Consider the following 19,886-nt stretch of genomic DNA (forward strand, 5'->3'; position numbering starts at 1 on the left):
TGTAGTTTTTTGCTGTCAATTCAGCAGGTCGCATCCGACATATAATACTTTTTCAGATAACGAACCTCACAAGGCTTATATTATTACTGCCAACAATCTCGCATAGAGAAATTGATTTTAAACTGATGTGTAAAAGTTCATGCACCCTCTTTATTTTAAGTAATAAAATTTCCTTAACAGTACAATAATAATGATAATAATAAACAACAAAACAGCGCTTGAGGAATAGGAAACAAATAAATATATATATATATATAGACAGGATATTCTTACATCGATATAAGAATTAGAAGTCTTACACTCAATCTTGACCATTGATTAACTTATATTTAATGGCTCATATTACTTAAAAATTAGAACCCTTACATATAAGTGGGATCAACGATCAAGATTGATAGTGTAACTTACACTTATGTAAAATGATCATAATCCTATATATATATGTGTGTGTGTAGGGGTGTTCATCAACAGATCTAAACCGCGGTGACCGAACCAAAAAACTGATAACCGAATAAATCAAAAATCGCAAATTTTAATTGGATTAGATCGGTTTTCAGATGGGTTGATGAAAATCAATCCAATCCAAACCGATCCGATATATTAATTCTCCTCTACCTACTTGGTCATTTCCCCAATCATAGTTCCAAAATTTCTAAACCCAAGACCCATTAACCCATCAACTAAACCAAAAAAAACGTAGTCACATCTTTTCAACAAAATTTCATCTGTATAGAGCTTCATATTTCATTACCAAAAAAAAACTATCTTATCGTTTACTGATATTTTTGTATTTCAAAAAAAAAAATTTACAAAGCCAATATATACAAAAGATGTTATTTGCACAATAATCATGAAATTAATTTTCGGATTTTCAAAAACCGAAAACTGATCCAATCCAAATCGAAAAAAAATTGGATTGGATCGGATCGGATTTGAAAAAAAAATCCAAACCGAGTGGATGATTACATAATCAAATCGAAGGGATTGGATCAGATGATTTTTGCTTCCAAAACCGATCCAATTCAGACCGCGAACACCCCTATGTGTGTGTGTATAGGACTTATCATTTCTTATGTGCTTGAGATAATTTTATCTCCGGCTATTAAATCATAACCGTACAAGATGGATCAATGGTGATAAAGGAAGAGAGAGAAAAAAGAAAATCATAATCATCTAAAGGTGAATCAATTAATATAAGGAAATAAATAAATAAAATGCCATAATTTTTGGGAGGACGGAGATAAATATATCTCAAGCTGCTTGATAAAAATATATATATATATATATATATATATATGAGAAAAATATTTTTCAAGCGTCTTGACTCATATCTTTTCAATGCATATCTTTTGTTCAAACATTAAAGTTTAACAATAAAATGGGGCTTGCAGATTTCTTTTACGGCTTATGGGATGAGAGTATAATGGCTCATGGGGCTTAATTCCAATATAAATAGATTAGAGAGGAAATCGAGCAAAACTCATTGCAAAAGTCCAATCAGACACTAATGATTGCACTGTGCTGCCCAACTAGGCCCGATACCAAGATGCCAAAAGCCAAATTTAACATGATCACAATGAGCTTATCATAACAGATGAAATTGGAATATCCATTAATTCAATTATTTCGGAAAATACAAAAAACATTACTTAATATTTCCACATATAAGAATTTCTAATATTTAACATTATGTGACATAATTATAATACAAAAAGTTTTTTTTCACTCCACATCATCTGAAATGACTGAAGAGAGAAAAAAAAATATTATAACTATGTCTTACCGGCGGTAAGATATAGTGTTAAACACTAAAATGACACAAGGTTATGTGGAGCAATGGTGGACCTGTACATGTGCAAGTAGGGATGTTCATCAACCAATCCAAATCATTCAAACCGCGGTGACCGAACCGAAAAATCGATAACCGAATAAACCGAAAACTGAAATACCGAAAAAAAAATCGTAAATTTAAATTGGATTGGATCGGTTTTTGGACGAGTTGATGAAAACCGATCCAATCCAAACCGATCCAATATATTAATTCCCCTCTACCTACTTGGATCTTTCCCCAATCTTAGCCCAAAAATTTCTAAACCCAAGACCCATTGGGTATCAACTTAACCCAAGAAAAAATCTAGTCACATCTCATCAACAAAATTTTATCTTTGTAGAGCTTCATATCTCATTGCCGAAAAAAAAAACTATATTATAGTTTACTAATGCTTTTGTATTTAAAATAATAATAATTTACAAAGTCAATATATACAAAAGATATTATTTGCATAATAATCATGAAATAAATTTTAGAGTTTTCAAAAAACCGAAAATCGATCCAATTTAAACCAAAAAAACATTGGATTGGATTTGAAAAAATTTCAAATCGAATGGATGATTATATGATCAAACCGACGGGATTGGATCGGATGATTTTTACTTCCAAAACCGATCCAATCCAGACTGCGAACACCCCTATTACAATAAAAGAATATAAGAAAAAATTTTAAAGAAAATTTTAAATATATTAAAATAAAAAAGAATATAACAAAAAAAGAAAAGAAAACTTTAACTTAACATAAAAAAAATTACATTAGAACATTTTGGGTCCTCAACAAAAATTACGGGCTCCAATTTTTTCCCTTAGGAAAAAAAAGTCTACTCGTGGTCCCTCAGAATTCAAAAATAGACTCAGATATTCAAAATCGTGGTCCCTCTGAAATTCAAGAAGACCCACATTAGTTGCTCAAAAGGACTAACATAAGTCTATTTTGGAATTTAATGGGATCAGGAGTCAATTTTTTTTAAGAGATTAAATTGGGTTCCATAATTTTTGTTGATGACCTGAAATACTTGCACATAGGGGTGTTCGCGGTCTGGATTGGATCGGTTTTGGAAGCAAAAATCATCTGATCCAATCTCGTCTGTTTGATCATATAATCATCTATTCGTTTGGAATTTTTTTCAAATTCAATCCGATCCAATCCAAATTTTTTTCGGTTTGAATTGGATCGATTTTCGGTTTTTTGAAAATCCTAAAATTTATTTCATGATTATTTTGCAAATAACATTTTTTTGTATATATTGACCTTGTAAATTATTATTTTTTAAATACAAAAAACGTTAGTAAACTATAATATAGTTTTTTTTTTTTGGCAATGAGATATGAAGCTCTACAAAGATAAAATTTTGTTGATGAGATGTGACTAGATTTTTTCTTGAGTTTAGTTGATACCCAATGGGTCTTGGGTTTAGAAATTTTTGGGCTAGAATTGGGGAAAGATCCAAGTAGGTAGAGGGAAATTAATATATTGGATCGGTTTGGATTGGATCGGTTTTCATCAACCCATCCAAAAACCGATCAAATCCAATTAAAATTTACAGTTTTTTTCAGTTTTTGATTTTTCGGTTCGGTCACCGCGGTTTGAATCGGTTTGGATCGGTTGATGAGCATCTCTATATTGTAAGTGTGCAAACATAAATAAAATTTTTTAGGTCCGTTATTCTTTAGTAGGAGAAACCTTTTTCCCAATAATAAAATTAACTGGTGATCGATCTACTTATATAGCTAGACACCACCCAAACTCAGGAGCCTTGAATAGTTTCCTTTCTTGTTTCAATTAGAATGACTAATTTATCACAGATATTTTGCCATAGTCAACAAATATAGTTAACGCCAAACATTGTTGATCAACGAATTTTGCAGCACAAATGGGGAATAGTGTGCAAGACGCGCACTCCCGCATATCCTTATTGATCGAATATTAGCCTTATATATGTCTTGCTGCGGGCGTCATGTGAAAGATGTCGCCCATTTGCAAATGCACATCCCTCTTTTATTCAATTTGAATGTGCACATCTCTTACGCACATCGTATTATTTATTTAATTCAGGGTTTAATATTAATATTTTAGATTAACAGAATTATAAAAGTTATAGACTGAATAATAAAGTTACAATTTTATAAAACTTTCAAATTTTTATAATTTAATGTATACTTTTTTTTTTTTTACTTATTCTGTATTTGCAGAAAAGATAATACAACTTTTTTCCTTTTTTAAGGACGTAACACAGGGAACCCCACCCCTATATTTAGACACTTCTTTTTCTGAATGAAACAAATTAACATTTGACAAATTGATCAACGACAAAGCATTGCTCAATCACATTAAATTCCAATGTCTTATTCTTTTATGCCGTTAGCGTCGGCTGGGAAATTTGTCTTCAAGTATTAATGTATATGGATTTGCTAGCAAATGTAATTACATATAGTCAAAATCTAAACATTTAATTACGATATTCAAATAAAAAGAATACTGATAGTAAATAAAAAATGGACACTTATTTTAAGCCGTTGAACTAATTGTATGAGTATTTTTATTTTTATTTTTTGAATAGTAATTGTATGAGTATTATTTATCTGAAGGAGACACTACGGATGAAGGTCACAAATAATAGAAATCATAATACTCCAACATGTCTAGGACGGAATTTTTTAGAGTCACACAATTTTTAATATTTGGAGATATTGTTGCAACCTCAATAATAGGTTATCATAATATTTATAAATAATCTATCAAATAAGAATTTTTTGCTAGACTCAAACTTAAAACCTTTTATCAATATTATTCACTTATGCTAGTTAAGCACTTAAGCTAACTCTTATTAACTGTCTAGCACATACCTGATAACAAATGTGCGCAGTCCGCAGCTTAATTACTACATTGACTTACGATAAGGGTTTCACTTATAATCTAGAGGTTTAATGTTAGAAGTCCTACATTGGTTTCTTATATAATTAATATAGAGTTTACAAGGTCTTGGATAGTCTCACCTTTTGAACTAACTTTTGAAGGTAGTGATCTCAAAATTCGTAACAATTGTTACTTTCATTGAGAGATGAGGCCACAGAAAGAGCTACTTATAATTGGATTAAAATGTTATACCTCTCAAAGAGATATTGCAATGAATACTAATAGATAAGTGAAGCCATCAAAAGAAAAAGAGTTATCATCGGGTCAGTGTCGATAAAGTGAGATCTTGAATATTGCCACCCTTTAAGCAAACTTTTGGGACGGTAAACTCAAGATTCGTAACATTTAATATATTTTACTACATATGTTTTAAAAATTAAAAATAAAAACAATTTTGGAAGGTCACAAGATGGAAATTTACACTAGCTAGTAGCATGATTCCATCACTTTAAATCACTGCAACTATTTTCTATTAATTCCAGTAAACTTTTTATGTAACTTGCATACTACCATTTCGGGATACAATTACGGGTCCAAAAGTGCAGAACCAAACCAACGATTACAGTCATGCCTTGAGAATAAGCGGCGAAAAGCCACACACTATGAACTTACTTTTTTTTTTTTTGGTACAATAAAGGGACAAGGACCCCACTATGAAATTACTAATGACACGCGAGTATGGTTCGAACTTCGAAGGTGGAGAATCGCTAAACTGCATCCTCGTTACTCTGGGAAATATTTATAATATTACTACTGTATCGTTTATTTAATGCATCTATCCAATAAAAAATTGAGGAAGGACTGTTATGTTTGTTTGTACAAAAAAAGAAAAAAAAAATTATCGAAGTGTCACTTGTTGAATTATAGATGTATCTACTACAGATGTACAGAAGATGATCTCCATACTCTCGTATACATAAATAAGGGAAAAATAATGTTATTTATACATCATGTGTAACTCGTATTATTTACATAAGAGACTGCAAACTATTAATATTGGTAAATAAAAATAAAGTAAGAGATCGAGGTAAAAAAATTATGAGGCTGATAGGAGTTGTGTAAGATACAAACACATGATCATTTTTAATTTAAAAAAAATAAACCGTTAATCTAATTCCTGAAAGCTATAACGTCGGTCACATTATTCTTTCAAAGATGAAAATTATAATAACTCTAATTATATGACTTTTAAATTATAGGGTTATGATGAGGACCTTATGGTCATAAATGGAATGAGGATGAAATTCTAAGAATTTTGATATCCATATTGAGGATATGTTACATTGGTGAATTTTCATCTATTATTTTTGACTGTTGACGCAGTAACAGTCAGTAGAATAGCTCTAAGTTAGCAAATTATAGTTAGAGAGCTAATATAATGATATAAATATCATGAATGAGGTTAGTATATGATTTGATGAAGATTGATACCATATTGTGGTATTTTGGAAAAGTCACTTATGTCGGGTATTTTGTACTGTTGTAGAAGCAACCGGTAGAATTCCGGAACAGGAAAAAGATGAGAAAATGGAAATGAAGACCAATATATTCCTAACAAGTCATAATTATACCAATAATGTTAGAGTTAAGAAGATTATGAAATTCGGGTACAGTTAAGAACACCGGTAAAGACTACAGTGCAATTAAACAACTGTTAGTGGATATGTGATCTACTAATCAAATTTTTAAGTTATGAACATGATAATTAGACAAAGTTAATGTTTATTACTTAAAGTTAGAGTCTTGGGTGTTTCCGGATAAAAATTTGACAATGGTTCAGATAAAATTTACACCGGGTCTTACTAAAGGACAAGGGCCACTTAAGTGACATGGCAACCCTAATTAAGGCACCTTCCCCTCACTTTTCTGATAAGAATTCTAGCCCCCCTTCTCACTTCTCTCTCTAAAATTTAAATTTCAAACTTTGCTCTCACTTCTCTCTAAGATTTCATCTCCAAAACCTCACCAAATCTCCTTCACCAAACTTGTTCCCCCGTAGGATGAGTCATTGGAGGACTTGCACTTTTTGCATTTTGATGGCCATTTGACCTAGGCTAGACTTAGGGCGTGAACATTCCATATGTATGTAGGATGAGTTTCATAGTCATATTTGTTCATGTCATTTTGCCTAAGTCTAGTTAGTTGTATATGTCATTTGAAGTTCATGTTTCAAGTTGTAAATTAAAGTTCATGTTTCAAGTTGTAATTTAAAGTCAGGGAATCGTAAGTTGTAATATGTTGTAATTGCACTTGGATACTTAACATAATATGATGGAAGGGCTTTAGGTATATTTTAGGATTATGGATATGTGAATGCCTAAAAAATGCATGTAAATGGACTTGGATGATTGAAACGTATTAAGTATTAATCAAGTGAGCAGTATGATATAAATTGTGTAATAACTATAAACTGAGTTAGGTTGTAAGTGCCCCAAGGCATTGTTGGTCCTTGTGTATGCCACCCATTGGTTATTAGGTACATTTGAGGCCTTAGATCACATTTGCAAATTGGGGATTTTTGTAAAAACAAAGGAAACTCTGGCGAATTTTCTGTAGAATTGGCTGAATTTAGGCGAACTTCGGGAGAGCATATATCCTTCCGCAGAGGTCCGATAGGGACATTCCATACACCATTTTAAAGCTTGATATTTCCCCTACATTGTGTTAAAATTTGAGAAATTTCTAGATTGCACGCAGCTCTGTAGAAACCTGTGAACACGGACTGTCCAGAACGCACCTGTGCAGGGGCTGTTTCTGGCAGTTTTTGAGAATTTTATTTCCGCTTCGTTTCTCGGTCAAATTAAGTGTATGATATGTCAAATTGAAGCTTGAGGTGTCTAGTTTATACTATAAAAATTTGAGAGAATTTGAGTGAGCATTTTTCTGCAGTAATTCGTGGAGTGAAGGATGTTTGGAGCTGTTTTGGAGTTGGTTGGCAGTTTTTCTTGTCCAGCTTCAAACGGCGATATCCGGAGCAAACGAGATCAAAATGACTCGTGTGATGGCTCATTGGAAAGATATTTAAGTATAAAAAAAAGATAGCTAAAGATGAAGGACTGGTTTCATGCGGTGTGCTCGCAGAAAAATAATTACCGAACTATGTTCGGATAGGTAGAAAACATAAGATTGAGTAATTGGCTAAGTGGGTTTATGGAAACCCCTTAGCGTCTTATATTAAGTAAAATAAGATATAAAAATAGTTTAAATAAGTATTCCGCAAGAGTTACAGTTACGATCACAGCTTTTATTTATTACGTTGTTTACGGTTTTAAATCCTCGCGTAATAAACGAAAAAAGTTATTCGTGTTTTTATAAATTAATTGGTGTGATTGTAACTGCGCTTAATATCATAATTAATGTTAACAATACCGGTGTACAACAGGGTGTTACAGTTCACATCAGATCCATGACCCTAACTACAAAAGAAAATTAGCCAGACATATCTGACTTGAACAATTCAAAATAATAAAAGGAATTCATAACAAGAAAATAAAAGAAGAAGATGAAGAGAAATAATCAATAGTGCTCAGTCTCCTTCAGGCTCCTCTCTTCCTGAAATCTCCAAGTCTGGTATCCGGTATTCTCCTCCTTCCTCTCAATCTGCTAGCCTCTGGCGAATTGTGAATTTGTGTTTCCAAAAGAAGTCTTTTTATAGGGATAAAACTATATCTTTTAATTTTTCATAATATCTTCAATGGAATCTTCACTAGAATCTCCTATCATATCTTTGATCCAATCCTTCAAATCTTCCTTTTTTTTATTTAATGGAAGCTTCCTTAAAAATATTCAAATGAAAATTTGATAAGATCTTGAATGATTCAGAAATCCAAAGCAACTCTACTTGATCTCTCCAATTTATCTCTTTATTGAGCTGAAACTTACTGCAAAATATAAGAAATCTTATGAGAATATTATTGAAAATAAAATAACAATTTAATTATAATTCTCATAAATTTTAATTACTTTTAAATCAATTTCATGTCATATTGACCGTTAATACATAGTAAATTGAAGACTCATCACATAACATAAAGAGAATATTGGGGGAAGTTGAAACCCTAACTACGCTCTTTCTTGATTTTCAAAACTTTATCTTTTTACTTTCATGCTTTTAATTCTGAAATTGAATGCTATTACTAATTTTTAATTTCAATTGTCTTCGTCTCTATCTTGGTTGTCCAATTAAATCGTTGTTAGCGAACTAATGCTTGAAAACCAATCATCGTGAGAACGATCTTGTACTCAATACACTTTTATTACTTTTACGACCAGTGCACTTGCCGAAGTCGCAACATAGCCCATCATATAATGTGTTATCTAAATTAAATATATATTATTTATTAAAAATATTATTTAGTAAGTGTCAGATGACATAATCATAATCATATACACCCTTAACAAAATTAACATCATTAGTTATAATTAATTATCTTTCTCCATTTTCTGTGTTTTTAGATTTTCTTTCCATATTTCCTTTCTTTAGCGTTATATAACCTTAAACTGTAAATAATTATAGACTCTTATATGGAGCTAACCTTCAACCTCTAATAATTGTGGACTTAGAACCTGTTTGATTGTGTTCTGATTTTTTTTTTTGTAAAACTGTTTTGTAAAATAGTTATAAAAATAGGTTTTTTCTATATATATTTTTTGAAAATTAAAAATTAAAACAAAAAATAAAAACAATCTAGACATGTTCTCTAAATTTGATTCTAAAAACAAAACAAAAAACAGTTACAATTTTTAATATTTTACAAAACAAACTTGACCAAATGGATATTTTTGTTTTTTGTTCTGAAAACCAAAAGCTGTTTTTAAAAACAGTAATCAAACATGCCCTTAGTTTTGGGTAGAGCTCATTTGTTTTCTTTTCTTTTTTATTCTTATTACTATAATTAAAAAAAATTATACATCGTAGTGGATTAGGCAAGGTTGATTGCCTTTCGAGGATTGCGTTCGTTTCATTTCCTTTAAAGAGATAAATCAATGTTTTTTTTACTAAATAGACATTATAAAAATGGTGGAGTCCACTTCATTCCTTTTTCTTATCTGATTAGTTTTTTAAAAATTACAAATTTAATGTTAAATATTACAGATCGAATAATAAAAGTTACAGACTAATTCCAAAAAAAAAAAAAGTTTCATACTTCTATTATTCAATTTGTAATTTTAAAAAAAAATGATACTATACCCTCTACTTAAAAAACTACTGACGCAAAAAGATGGGATACTTCCAACTTCCAAGTAGGACAGGAACAATATTCCTAAATAGAAATGGAAAGAGGACAACATGGTAACTGCAATAACTTCACTCAGCAATGGAATTATTATTACATAAAAAATTCATCTTGAAACGAGAGAGATTTCTAATATTTAGCAAGTCTCCAAATAAGGGGTATTACTGCAAGGAGTGAGCTATGTCAACATAAAGTTACATTCATCATAGCCTGAAAAAAAGAAAAGAAATCGTTGATTTGATAAAAAGTCAATGCATAGCAATAGCCCATAGATTCAACATTGGAGGCACGATAGTCATAAGACGACAAGATGTGACAGTGAAATATGTACTGAAAACAAGTGAAACGTCTTTTCATGGTGATATACGACATGAAATATGACAATGTAATTATGTAACATGGAAAGGTAGTCCGTAATTTTGTCACCACAATTATATTTATTAAAATTTATTATTTCAAAATTATAAAAATATTATCGATAATTATAAACTTTTTTCCGCTTAATTTATCTTCCTTCACCTTTAATTAAACTGTAATTTCTATATTGAGTTTCTCAACAACAAAAAATTTAGTTACTTTTGATTTTTAAAAATATTTACTAGAAATGAAATAACACCAAAAATATGAAAACTATGAAATATTAAATAAAGAAGTTATAATTCATTTTAAAATGAAATCTAAAACTTTTATTGTAATTTCCTGTACCCATATCACTTGTGATGTGCCTAATAAATAGTTTTTTTAAAAAAAAAATTAGATTTTGTTAGGACATAAAAAGATCCCATGGTTAGAATGATGACTAAGAAATCTTATTAAAAAAAAAAATAGACGCAGACAAATCAATTAATTTTTATGTTACCGTATTATTAGTTATCGTTGTTATAATATTTAGTATGATTTACCTAGCTAGTATAAATTATATTCTGTACTTACCTGTTGATTCTAATTATATTAAATGTTATTAATTTTTTTAATTATGTGAGCTATTAAATATAAATAAATTAATAATAAAAAATAAAATATAAAGTTTTATATTCTTTTTGAATGGATCTCTTATGTAAAAATTACATATAAGAGGGTCATATAAAAATTTTGTATTTATCTCTTCGTATATTTAATGTATGTAAAAAAAGATATTAATATAAAAATTTCATATAATCAAATTATGTAAACTTCAAACACGAAAGATCCACTCTCAAAAATAACATACCTGATTTAATATTGTACTCGTTATCAATAAATTAATAACAATGTAATCAAGTATGATTTCTCTTTTTAGCGCGCCACAGAGTCACAGATGCACTTCACAAAGGTAAAGGTGATGGAAGTGAAGCGACACAGACACTTACTTGGATCAACAGTGACAAGCATGGCAGTCCCACCAAAATCACAAGTGCCACCACCAATCTTAGTGTTCTGCCAGTAGCTATTAAAGGCATAAGAAGCATGGGCCAACAAAGTGTTGGGTTGAAAGCAAGACCCATAAGGCTGAATGGATTTGCAATCTGCACCAGACCCACATGCATAGTCCATGGCCTCCTGAATTATTGGATCAGGAACTGTAGGCTTTGCCACACACCAAAGGGCATATTGAGGCTTTTTATGGTGTGGAGAAGATGAGGGTGGTGGTGGGTAGACAATAGGTGGTAGGTACACTAATGGTGGACTTGGAACACTCTTAGGTGGGTTTGGTGCATGCTTTGGTGGGCTTGGACCATAAGGTGGTGGAGGTGGTGAATGAACAATGTTGCTAGGACTTGGTGGCACAAAGACATTATGGGGTGGGTTTGGAATAGGGGAATATGAAGGGAGAGAAGGGTTGCTACCTGATGCTGGTGTATTTGGAGGTGTTAATGTAGGTTGTGGTGCTAGTGAATTGAAAGGTGGTAGAGGTTGAGCAGAAGGAGAGCCATATGAGTCAAAATTTAAGTACCTAATTGATGAGTAATAGTTTAAACGGTTCAAAGATTTTAGCTTCTTCCATGATTTGGTGGAGGAGATTCTAAGAATTTTGTTACCTTCTATACCTCTTCCATGATTTTTAGCATCTGCAAATTAACAAAACCAAGTTAAAATTTCACAAAGAAGGGAAATTTTTGGTAGATGAGTGTTTGTATTAATATGCTTTACCACACACAGCAGGGAAAAGAGTGGAAGTTGTCACTAAGATGCAAAGAATTGCAATGTTGATTCTAAGGATATAAGCTCTTGAATCCATTGCATTTGACACCTAAGCCAAAACAGAGGTTCAAATCTCGCAAGTTGAGCTGAGAGAAGTGCAATGGAGTGCAATATAAGTAGTTAGCTGCCATAAAGTGAGAAGCCATGAATATAAACTAAAGTTGATTCTGTTGTCACTTTAATTTTTTTGCTGTCACATTTGGATATCTAGATAAGCAAAGTAACGTGGAATAAATAAACTTGATTTAGTTTTTTGATTCATGGGCTTAGTATACATTTAGCTCAACATCTAGAATTATACTTTAGGAGTTAGTTTAGCTCGAGATCTAGAAATTTCTATTCTAGTCAATTCCATGAAAGTTCTAGAGGGTAGTTGCACCTACCATTATTAATAAGGGTAGTTGCACCTACCACAATTAATATTTGTACTAGACTAATATAGAAAACTCTAGAATTATTTGGAGCTATTGTTTTGTGGAGGTGCCATTAGTATAAATAGGGATCATCTCCATCATTTTGTATCAAGTCAAAAAGAAAAAAGAGTTGTGTAACAATAAATTTCTATAACTTTTTCTTTTTTCAAATATCCTCCTCCCAACAAGTAACAATATACTGAAAGGATAAAGGACTAGTGGCGAATTGCATTTATTTTGATAGTACGTATATAAAATAGAGTTAGTTCTTGTTCTCTCGAATATATTCTTAACCGGACTTGCACTTTCGTTTTGCTTGTTTGCCACTCAAAGAACTAGATGTGATCTATGATCATTTTATATGTACGATAATCTTGGGTGATTAAGCTTCAACAGGCATGTCTAAAAGTATTGTAATCCAAAATATGCCCAAGACAAATTCTTCGTAATATACCATAATGCCTTTATTTGCTTACTTAACACTGACGTTTTAAGGCATATGAGGCGAATTAAACATTTTGAAATTGCCCACGCATATGAGGGAAGCAAACGATCCGTTTATACTTTTAACAAATAGCACCTTCCATCTGTTAAAACTTAAAAAGAAGTGACAAAATCGAATCTATTTAGCAAATGGACCATGAAATCTGTTTCCAGGTTAGTGTTGTAATTTTTTGCAATTGTATTGTCTAATGAAGTTTCCACTCGCGTGCAGGTTTTCATTGGATTTATTTGTCACATTATGATCTAAGTATAGGGGTGTGCATAAAGTAGTTTATAACTGGTTTTAACAAAAACCGAACCGAATCGGTTTTAAACGATTTGGTTTTCAAACCAAACCTGTTTTCTTCTTTCAAAATCAGTTTTTAATTTTCTAAACCGGTTTATGGTTTATAACCGGTTTTAAACTGGTTTTAATTCAAAACCGGTTATGAACCATAAATCGGTTATCAAGTTCAAAATCGATTTTTTTAACAAGTTCAGAATCGATTTTTTAACAAATTCAAAATCGATTTTTAATGAATTGTGTTATTTTTATATGTAGTTATTTGTTTCTCCCGATTATAGGTAGTTAACCAACTATTTTTTACAAGAATCTTCATTATTTTGGAACTCTTCGGACGAAATGATTCTTATAGAAATTGTTTCACGTTATTTTGAGAGTGATTGGTAGAAGAACAGTTGAATTATTTTAAAATTATAAAAAAAAAATTTGTTTTTTGTTCTCTCAAGATTTATGTTACTAAAAGTTTCATTTGAACTGGTGGAGGAAGGTATAGGTAGGGGTGTTTAAAATGTCCAAAAGAACTAAACCAATCCATAACTAAACTGCTACACATTTTAAAAACCGATTTCATATGAAACTGTATTTTATTTTTATAAACTTGTTATTTACCAAACTAAAAAAAAATTGGTTATCCATAACCAAATTGTTCTACAATTATAGAACAAATAAGTAAATTCGTTGTGAGTTGTCCTTTTAACGGCGCTGATTCATCATTTTAAACATCTTAAAGACGTTAAGCCAATTGATTAATTTTGTTGCCCTTTTCGTTATGATCTTTTAACTTCATCTTTGTTATTTGAAAGCCTTCGTCTTGTCAAGTTGTGAGTTTACCCGGAGGTCTGTATGTGATTTTTTTTGGGGGGGGGGGGGAGTTGTTACATTACTTAAGAAGTGCTTTCTTAGGATACAACATTTCGATTTATGTGTAATTTTTTTTAAATAAATGTTTTCTACTTGAGCTGCTTAACTTTTTTACTAGTTTATTGTTTGGATGTTTGAGTCAATTGACTAATATAATAGGCATTATAAAAAATAATACTTATTTATTTTTTAATTTTAAAGCATTTTGGTTATGGATAACCAATTGTTTTTATGGTTTGGTAAATAACTAGTTTATAAAATAAAATGCAGTTTTATAGGAAATCGATTTTAAAAATAATCGATTTTTAAAATGTGGAGCAGTTTAGTTATGGATTGATTTAATTCTTTTGGACATTTTGAACATCCCTTTCTAAGTTGGTCTATTATCAAAATCACGTATATTACTTGAAGATAGGCGAGTTAAAAGAGGCAGGGGGTCTTTCATGACCTTTGACTCGGTTTGTGTAGGTTTAGCCAGGTTTGTGTATTTTGGTTGTTGAATCTAGATTTAGACTTATATAAAAGCATATTTAATACAAATGTTTCAGATTCCAATTTAAAAGTCCGACTTTAAAGTCCGTCAGACTGACCTACTAACTCTTTTTATATCTTATGATATTATAATCCAATGTCAAAAATAATTTAACTTATTTTTTTTTTTTATGTAGGAGGAGACAACATTTCAATATATTAAATTGTTGATATGAGTATATTAAATTATTTATGCAGAATTTGTAATTTTTTGTTCTTTTGGATATGTAGAATTTTATACTACTTTAGTTTATTGATTAAACAGACTTTCCGAATGATTTTGTTCTATATTATGCTATTTGAATGTACATTGAATTTATAAATCTTTGTGAAATTATCAGTACTGGTAATCGTATATTCTGTTTGGATAAAAAAATTTGTCTTATTATTTTTAACAAGCTAAACCAAACTTTTATTTTTATAAATAATTCAGGCCACATTCCGATAATTATATTCATAACAGGTTAGAGGCTAGTCCAGTCTTACATATTTAAACTCAAAGTTAACTTTTCAAAATTAAAGCTCAGCTCATTCGTACCTCTACTTATAGAGAATTTTCCATAAAAACAAAAAACTTTTCAGCGTAATCATTTATTTCTCTCGCTCATCTTTCCTTACAGGAAATAGTCTTCATGTACAATAAAACAATAAAAGTGAGCGCAAAAACTTTAAAGAGGACAAGAGGTTATATATATCCATTAGATTTATAACTTTACGATTAAAACTTGGAACCAACATGAGATAAAAGTTTTAAAAATAAATGTTAAACACACTTTAATCTTGGACACTAACACGGCATTAATTTTACAAATCAGAAACAAGTTGCAAAAGATGCAAATTACCAAATTAAAGCCAAAATATTAAACACTTTGCTTATAATTGATAGAAGAAGAAATAAATAATAAAAAAAAAAATTTTCTTCGAAATATCATAAAATTTCAATGTGGTTGTTGTTAGAAATTTTTCTTTATGTGGGCAATATTAATTAATTAGTTTTATGTTTTAAAATTATTCGGGTTAATGACTATTCCAATTGTATTACTGTGATAAGTCTGTTGTGATCATGTAGACTTAGGCTTTTGGCATCTGTTGGTATTGAGCCTAGTTGGGCAACAGTGTGACCCTGATTTTCCGTGATGGATGGACCCAATGGACACAAACTCTTTTTAGGGTATTTGGCTAGGTCCTTTCTCTAACCTATTTATATTGGGGTTAAACTCTATAAGCTGGAATGTTCCCATCGCTGAGGTTGTCACTTTCAGAATAGGTCATAAAGAGAAATATCCTAGCATATTGTCTCTTCTTTCTTGTTGTTCCTTCTTTCCTGCGACTTTATGATAGTCCAACAAGCTACGCACAATCGCAATTTAAATTTCTTATTGTTGGTATTTTATAATCATATACATGATTTAGGGTTAAAATAATTCTTACATTTGGTATCAAAACCATGTGTATATGATTATAAAATCCATATTGTTTAATGGAATCAAAGAAATTGATTTTTTTTCATAAAGGTCGAAACTTTATGCATTTATTTGTGAAATTTTTTCTTTTGGTTTTCGATTGAATTAAGAACTTTAGTACTTTTATTTTACATGTCAAAATCCCTCTTCGAGGAATACTAAAGAAGAATTTGAGTTTTTATTTTTCATGGACCTAGGAGAATTGTATTGTTTCCTTCGAAGTCATGTATATATATTTTGTGCGTATTTTTCTGGATCCAAAATCAGGTTTTAATACTTATTTTTTTTCGTCCAATATCAGCACCTTTAGTTCATATCATTTCACCCTATTAATTTGGCGCTGTGTTTTGATTTTGCATTTATTCACCTATTATATTATGAATTTGGTAATGGTGTTCCTTTCTGACACGCTTTTCTATATGGCAAAGGGAATTGAAGTTTAAGTTTTCCTTTTTATTGAATTTGATGATCTGGGTATCTGATTTTTTTTTTTATTTACCATCTTATTGTAACCAAATTTGTGAATTGTTTTAGTTGCCATTTATGTTGCAATTATATAAGATGGGAGATATTCTTACTACCAAAAATATCCACTACTAACTCACTACCTCCACAATTACCATTGGATCAAAGAGAGAGAATGCTAAAAAAATTTTGAAAAAAAAAAAATATGTTGATCCAATGGTGATTATGGAGATAGTGGGTTGATAGTAAATTTTTCTAGTAATAAGAATATCCTCACTCATTATATAATGGTTTAGTGGTTAATTTCAGTTTGTTTTTTTTTCACCATCTTGATTCAATTGAACGGTTGGTATCCGGTTTTGAAGAATTGATTTTCGTGGTTTATGTGAATATTGTGTAAAGAACTTTGGGATACACCACCCCAAAAGCTAGTTCAAGGGGTAGGAGTGCTCAAGGCCTTATAAAGACCACATTAGTTGTTCATACAACCAATGTGAGACTATATATCTCAACATATTGGTTTCTATTTTTGATCTGTTGAGAAATTATAAGGAGAAATCACCGTTCAATATTGTCCTTTGTAACAGCTAATAGATATGGATTTGAAATTTATTTTTTCGTAAAGCAAAGTTCCAAAAATCTTGACTTGCAAAGTTTTTATTTTTTATATAATGGAGGTGCAACTGTCAGGACTTAAGTATAGAAGGAGCACTTGATGTATGTCAGCTAGTTGGGTTTCTTGTGTTGTTTAAGAAACCTCTAGTGATTGATATACATGTTTCTAAATTTATTCTTTTGGAATTTTATTGGTTTTGTGCGAAATGTTGCATTAGTTGTATACTTGTATCCGTGCTTTTGACGTTTAATGGTTGATGGCTTTTATAAGCATTTGAAACTTATATTAATGAGTTGTAAATCATTTGATGCATTTAAATGCACTCAAAATGTTTAATTCCAGAATATATTGCATATGTCGGTCTTGAATGTATTAATTTTAAATTTTGGAAACACATCAACGATTACAATGTTTGAATGTTGGTGACTACTTTTGATATATGATTATTTAAGAGCTTGATTGTCGAAGCATTTGTGTTCTATACAAGTTGTGTGAGTTAGACCATCTCGTTGATGAGTTAGAAATGGGTGGACCCGTAAAGGAAGAAGATGACCATTTGGATATGTTATACAAATCTTAGTCGCAGCGTGAGAAGATTGAGGGAAAGTGTACACTTAATTTTATGTCAAAATTCACCAAATTTTAATAGCATGATCATTGGAAATTTTATGAATTGTTGATATATTTTTTGCAATTTTTCCGCTGCATTATATATTTTTCATGAAATTATTTTGTTTTGTTCTATATTTAATTTATATTTAATATATATATATATATATATATATATATATATATATATATATATATATATATATATATATATATAGGGAAAAAGACTTCTCATGTTGCATGAGAAGTCTCCTCTGTTACCACTTTCACTTCGATGTCCGTGACAATCACTTTTTTATTTTTTATTTTTTTCTTTAAGATGGGCCTCACCTCTTTCTCTCTCCGTAGGAAAACTTGCATTTCTCATGTAACATGAGAAATTGCAAGCCATATATATATGCCCGAATATTGAGAATCTAAATTACTAAAAAATTATTTCAATTTTATTTAGTGTCATAACTCTGTTCATGGTTTGAATTCATATTCATTATTCTTGTCTAGTGAATTGTTTTAGTTTCAACAAAATTGTTTTGTAAACATGAAGTTTTTGTTTCAATGAATTCGCTGACACTATGGTGCGGGTTGCTTCTGTTTTTTGTGGATATTTTCATTTTGAAAGTTTCAATTTTGGGGAAACAATTATTAAAATTTTGTGCATTTAGTGTGGCATGAACTTGGAGAACCCGAAATTGTGCCTAATTGTGGTTTTATTAGAGAATTAATTTCTGATTTCATTTTATTTAGTGCATTACTATTACATTATTATTGTCTTTGTATAATTATGAGTTAGTTTCATTGTTTTCACACTTACTGTTGCGTGGGCAACTGAGCATGGGCTTAGTGTTCTGATATTTTGGACCTCATTTTCAGATATTGACATTTTTTTAGTGTGAATTGGACTCCACTTTTGGTTTCACTTATAATTTTGAAATTTTTTTTTTTTTGATATTGTGAATAACAATGTTTCATGGTTTTATTCACCTTTAGAATGAATTGTGGTATCCAGATTTGTGTATTACTATTTAGCGATTCCTGAAATCCATTAAGACTTTTAGTTACAGTTTCATATTTGGGTTTTTAGTGAAACACTTGATTTTGTGAAATCAGTGGATTATTGTTTTCCATTGGATTGAGCCTCTCTTTCTAACGTAGGTTGAAACTTTTGATTGAGTCTCTACATTTAAGAATTTTTTGAACCTTAGTATTATTCATGTACTGTTTAAGTTTTGAAATTCCTAAAACTGATACAGTTGTTGTTTTAATATTTAATTAGTTAACATGAATTCATCATTTTGGTTTTTATAGGAACTATGCAATTTTTGACTTTTGAATTATTTCACTTTTGTGGAATGTTACTGGTCTATGCTTTAATTTCTCTCATTTGGGATTATGTAAACTGAATTTTGATTCAGATTTGGTGTTGTTATTAGTTTTCTTTATTGGACTATAAATTGGGTCTTTATATTATTGGACCCTTGTGTCATTTAGAATATGTTGTGGGCAATTAAAAAAATAAAATAATAATAATAATAATAATTGTATGAAATGGGAATTGAACCCATATGTGATGGTTAGGTTGCATTTTGCCAATTGAACTAATGAAACTTTTGGATCATATAAAGAGTGTAACATTAGTTATAATTTTTATTTGTGATGCCTTTATGTTGGAATTATGGAGATATATAATTTATAAAAATTATTTACCCAAAGGGGATAAATTTTAGACAATTATATATAATTTTCTCTTACTTAAGCATAGTTAGTAATTGTTTTAATGTTAAGTGATGAATTTTTATGGCAAAATTGGTTGGATAGACAATGCAATATGATTTCTAGAAACACATGATTTGAAGTGTTTCACGTTGTTGAAAACACTTGTTGTTAAGTGTTTCATATAGTTGGGCATTATTATTGATATATTATTTTGAATTATTATATGTTAATTACCTGCCCAAAGAAGGTTGTTACATATAAT

The 19,886-nt window shown here is 30.3% G+C and overlaps 1 protein-coding gene across 1 annotated transcript; it reads right to left on the bottom strand.

The window, feature by feature from the left end:
* Positions 1-10,067: 10,067 nt before the first annotated feature.
* On the bottom strand, positions 10,068-12,230 carry LOC133292162 (uncharacterized). The gene is made up of 3 exons (XM_061490534.1): positions 12,116-12,230; positions 11,335-12,033; positions 10,068-10,195 (listed from the first exon to the last, which is right to left on the bottom strand). The coding sequence occupies exons 1-3, from the start codon at positions 12,201-12,203 to the stop codon at positions 10,164-10,166; spliced, it is 819 nt and encodes a 272-aa protein (XP_061346518.1). The 5' UTR covers positions 12,204-12,230; the 3' UTR covers positions 10,068-10,163.
* Between the last annotated feature and the right edge of the window lie 7,656 nt (positions 12,231-19,886).

The sequence above is a fragment of the Gastrolobium bilobum genome, unplaced genomic scaffold (assembly GCF_033153095.1).
Source record: "Gastrolobium bilobum isolate Gb01-03AN ecotype WA unplaced genomic scaffold, APGP_CSIRO_Gbil_v1 utg30526, whole genome shotgun sequence".
Taxonomy (NCBI): domain Eukaryota; kingdom Viridiplantae; phylum Streptophyta; class Magnoliopsida; order Fabales; family Fabaceae; genus Gastrolobium; species Gastrolobium bilobum.

Excerpts from the sequence above, each read along its gene's own strand:
- LOC133292162 (XM_061490534.1), bottom strand. The coding sequence starts at position 12,203 with ATGGATTCAAGAGCTTATATCCTTAGAATCAACATTGCAATTCTTTGC. Across the intron at positions 12,034-12,115 it reads TCTTTTCCCTGCTGTGTGTG|ATGCTAAAAATCATGGAAGA; the intron begins GTAAAGCATATT and ends GTTAATTTGCAG. Across the intron at positions 10,196-11,334 it reads GCTTGTCACTGTTGATCCAA|GCTATGATGAATGTAACTTT; the intron begins GTAAGTGTCTGT and ends TCTTTTTTTCAG.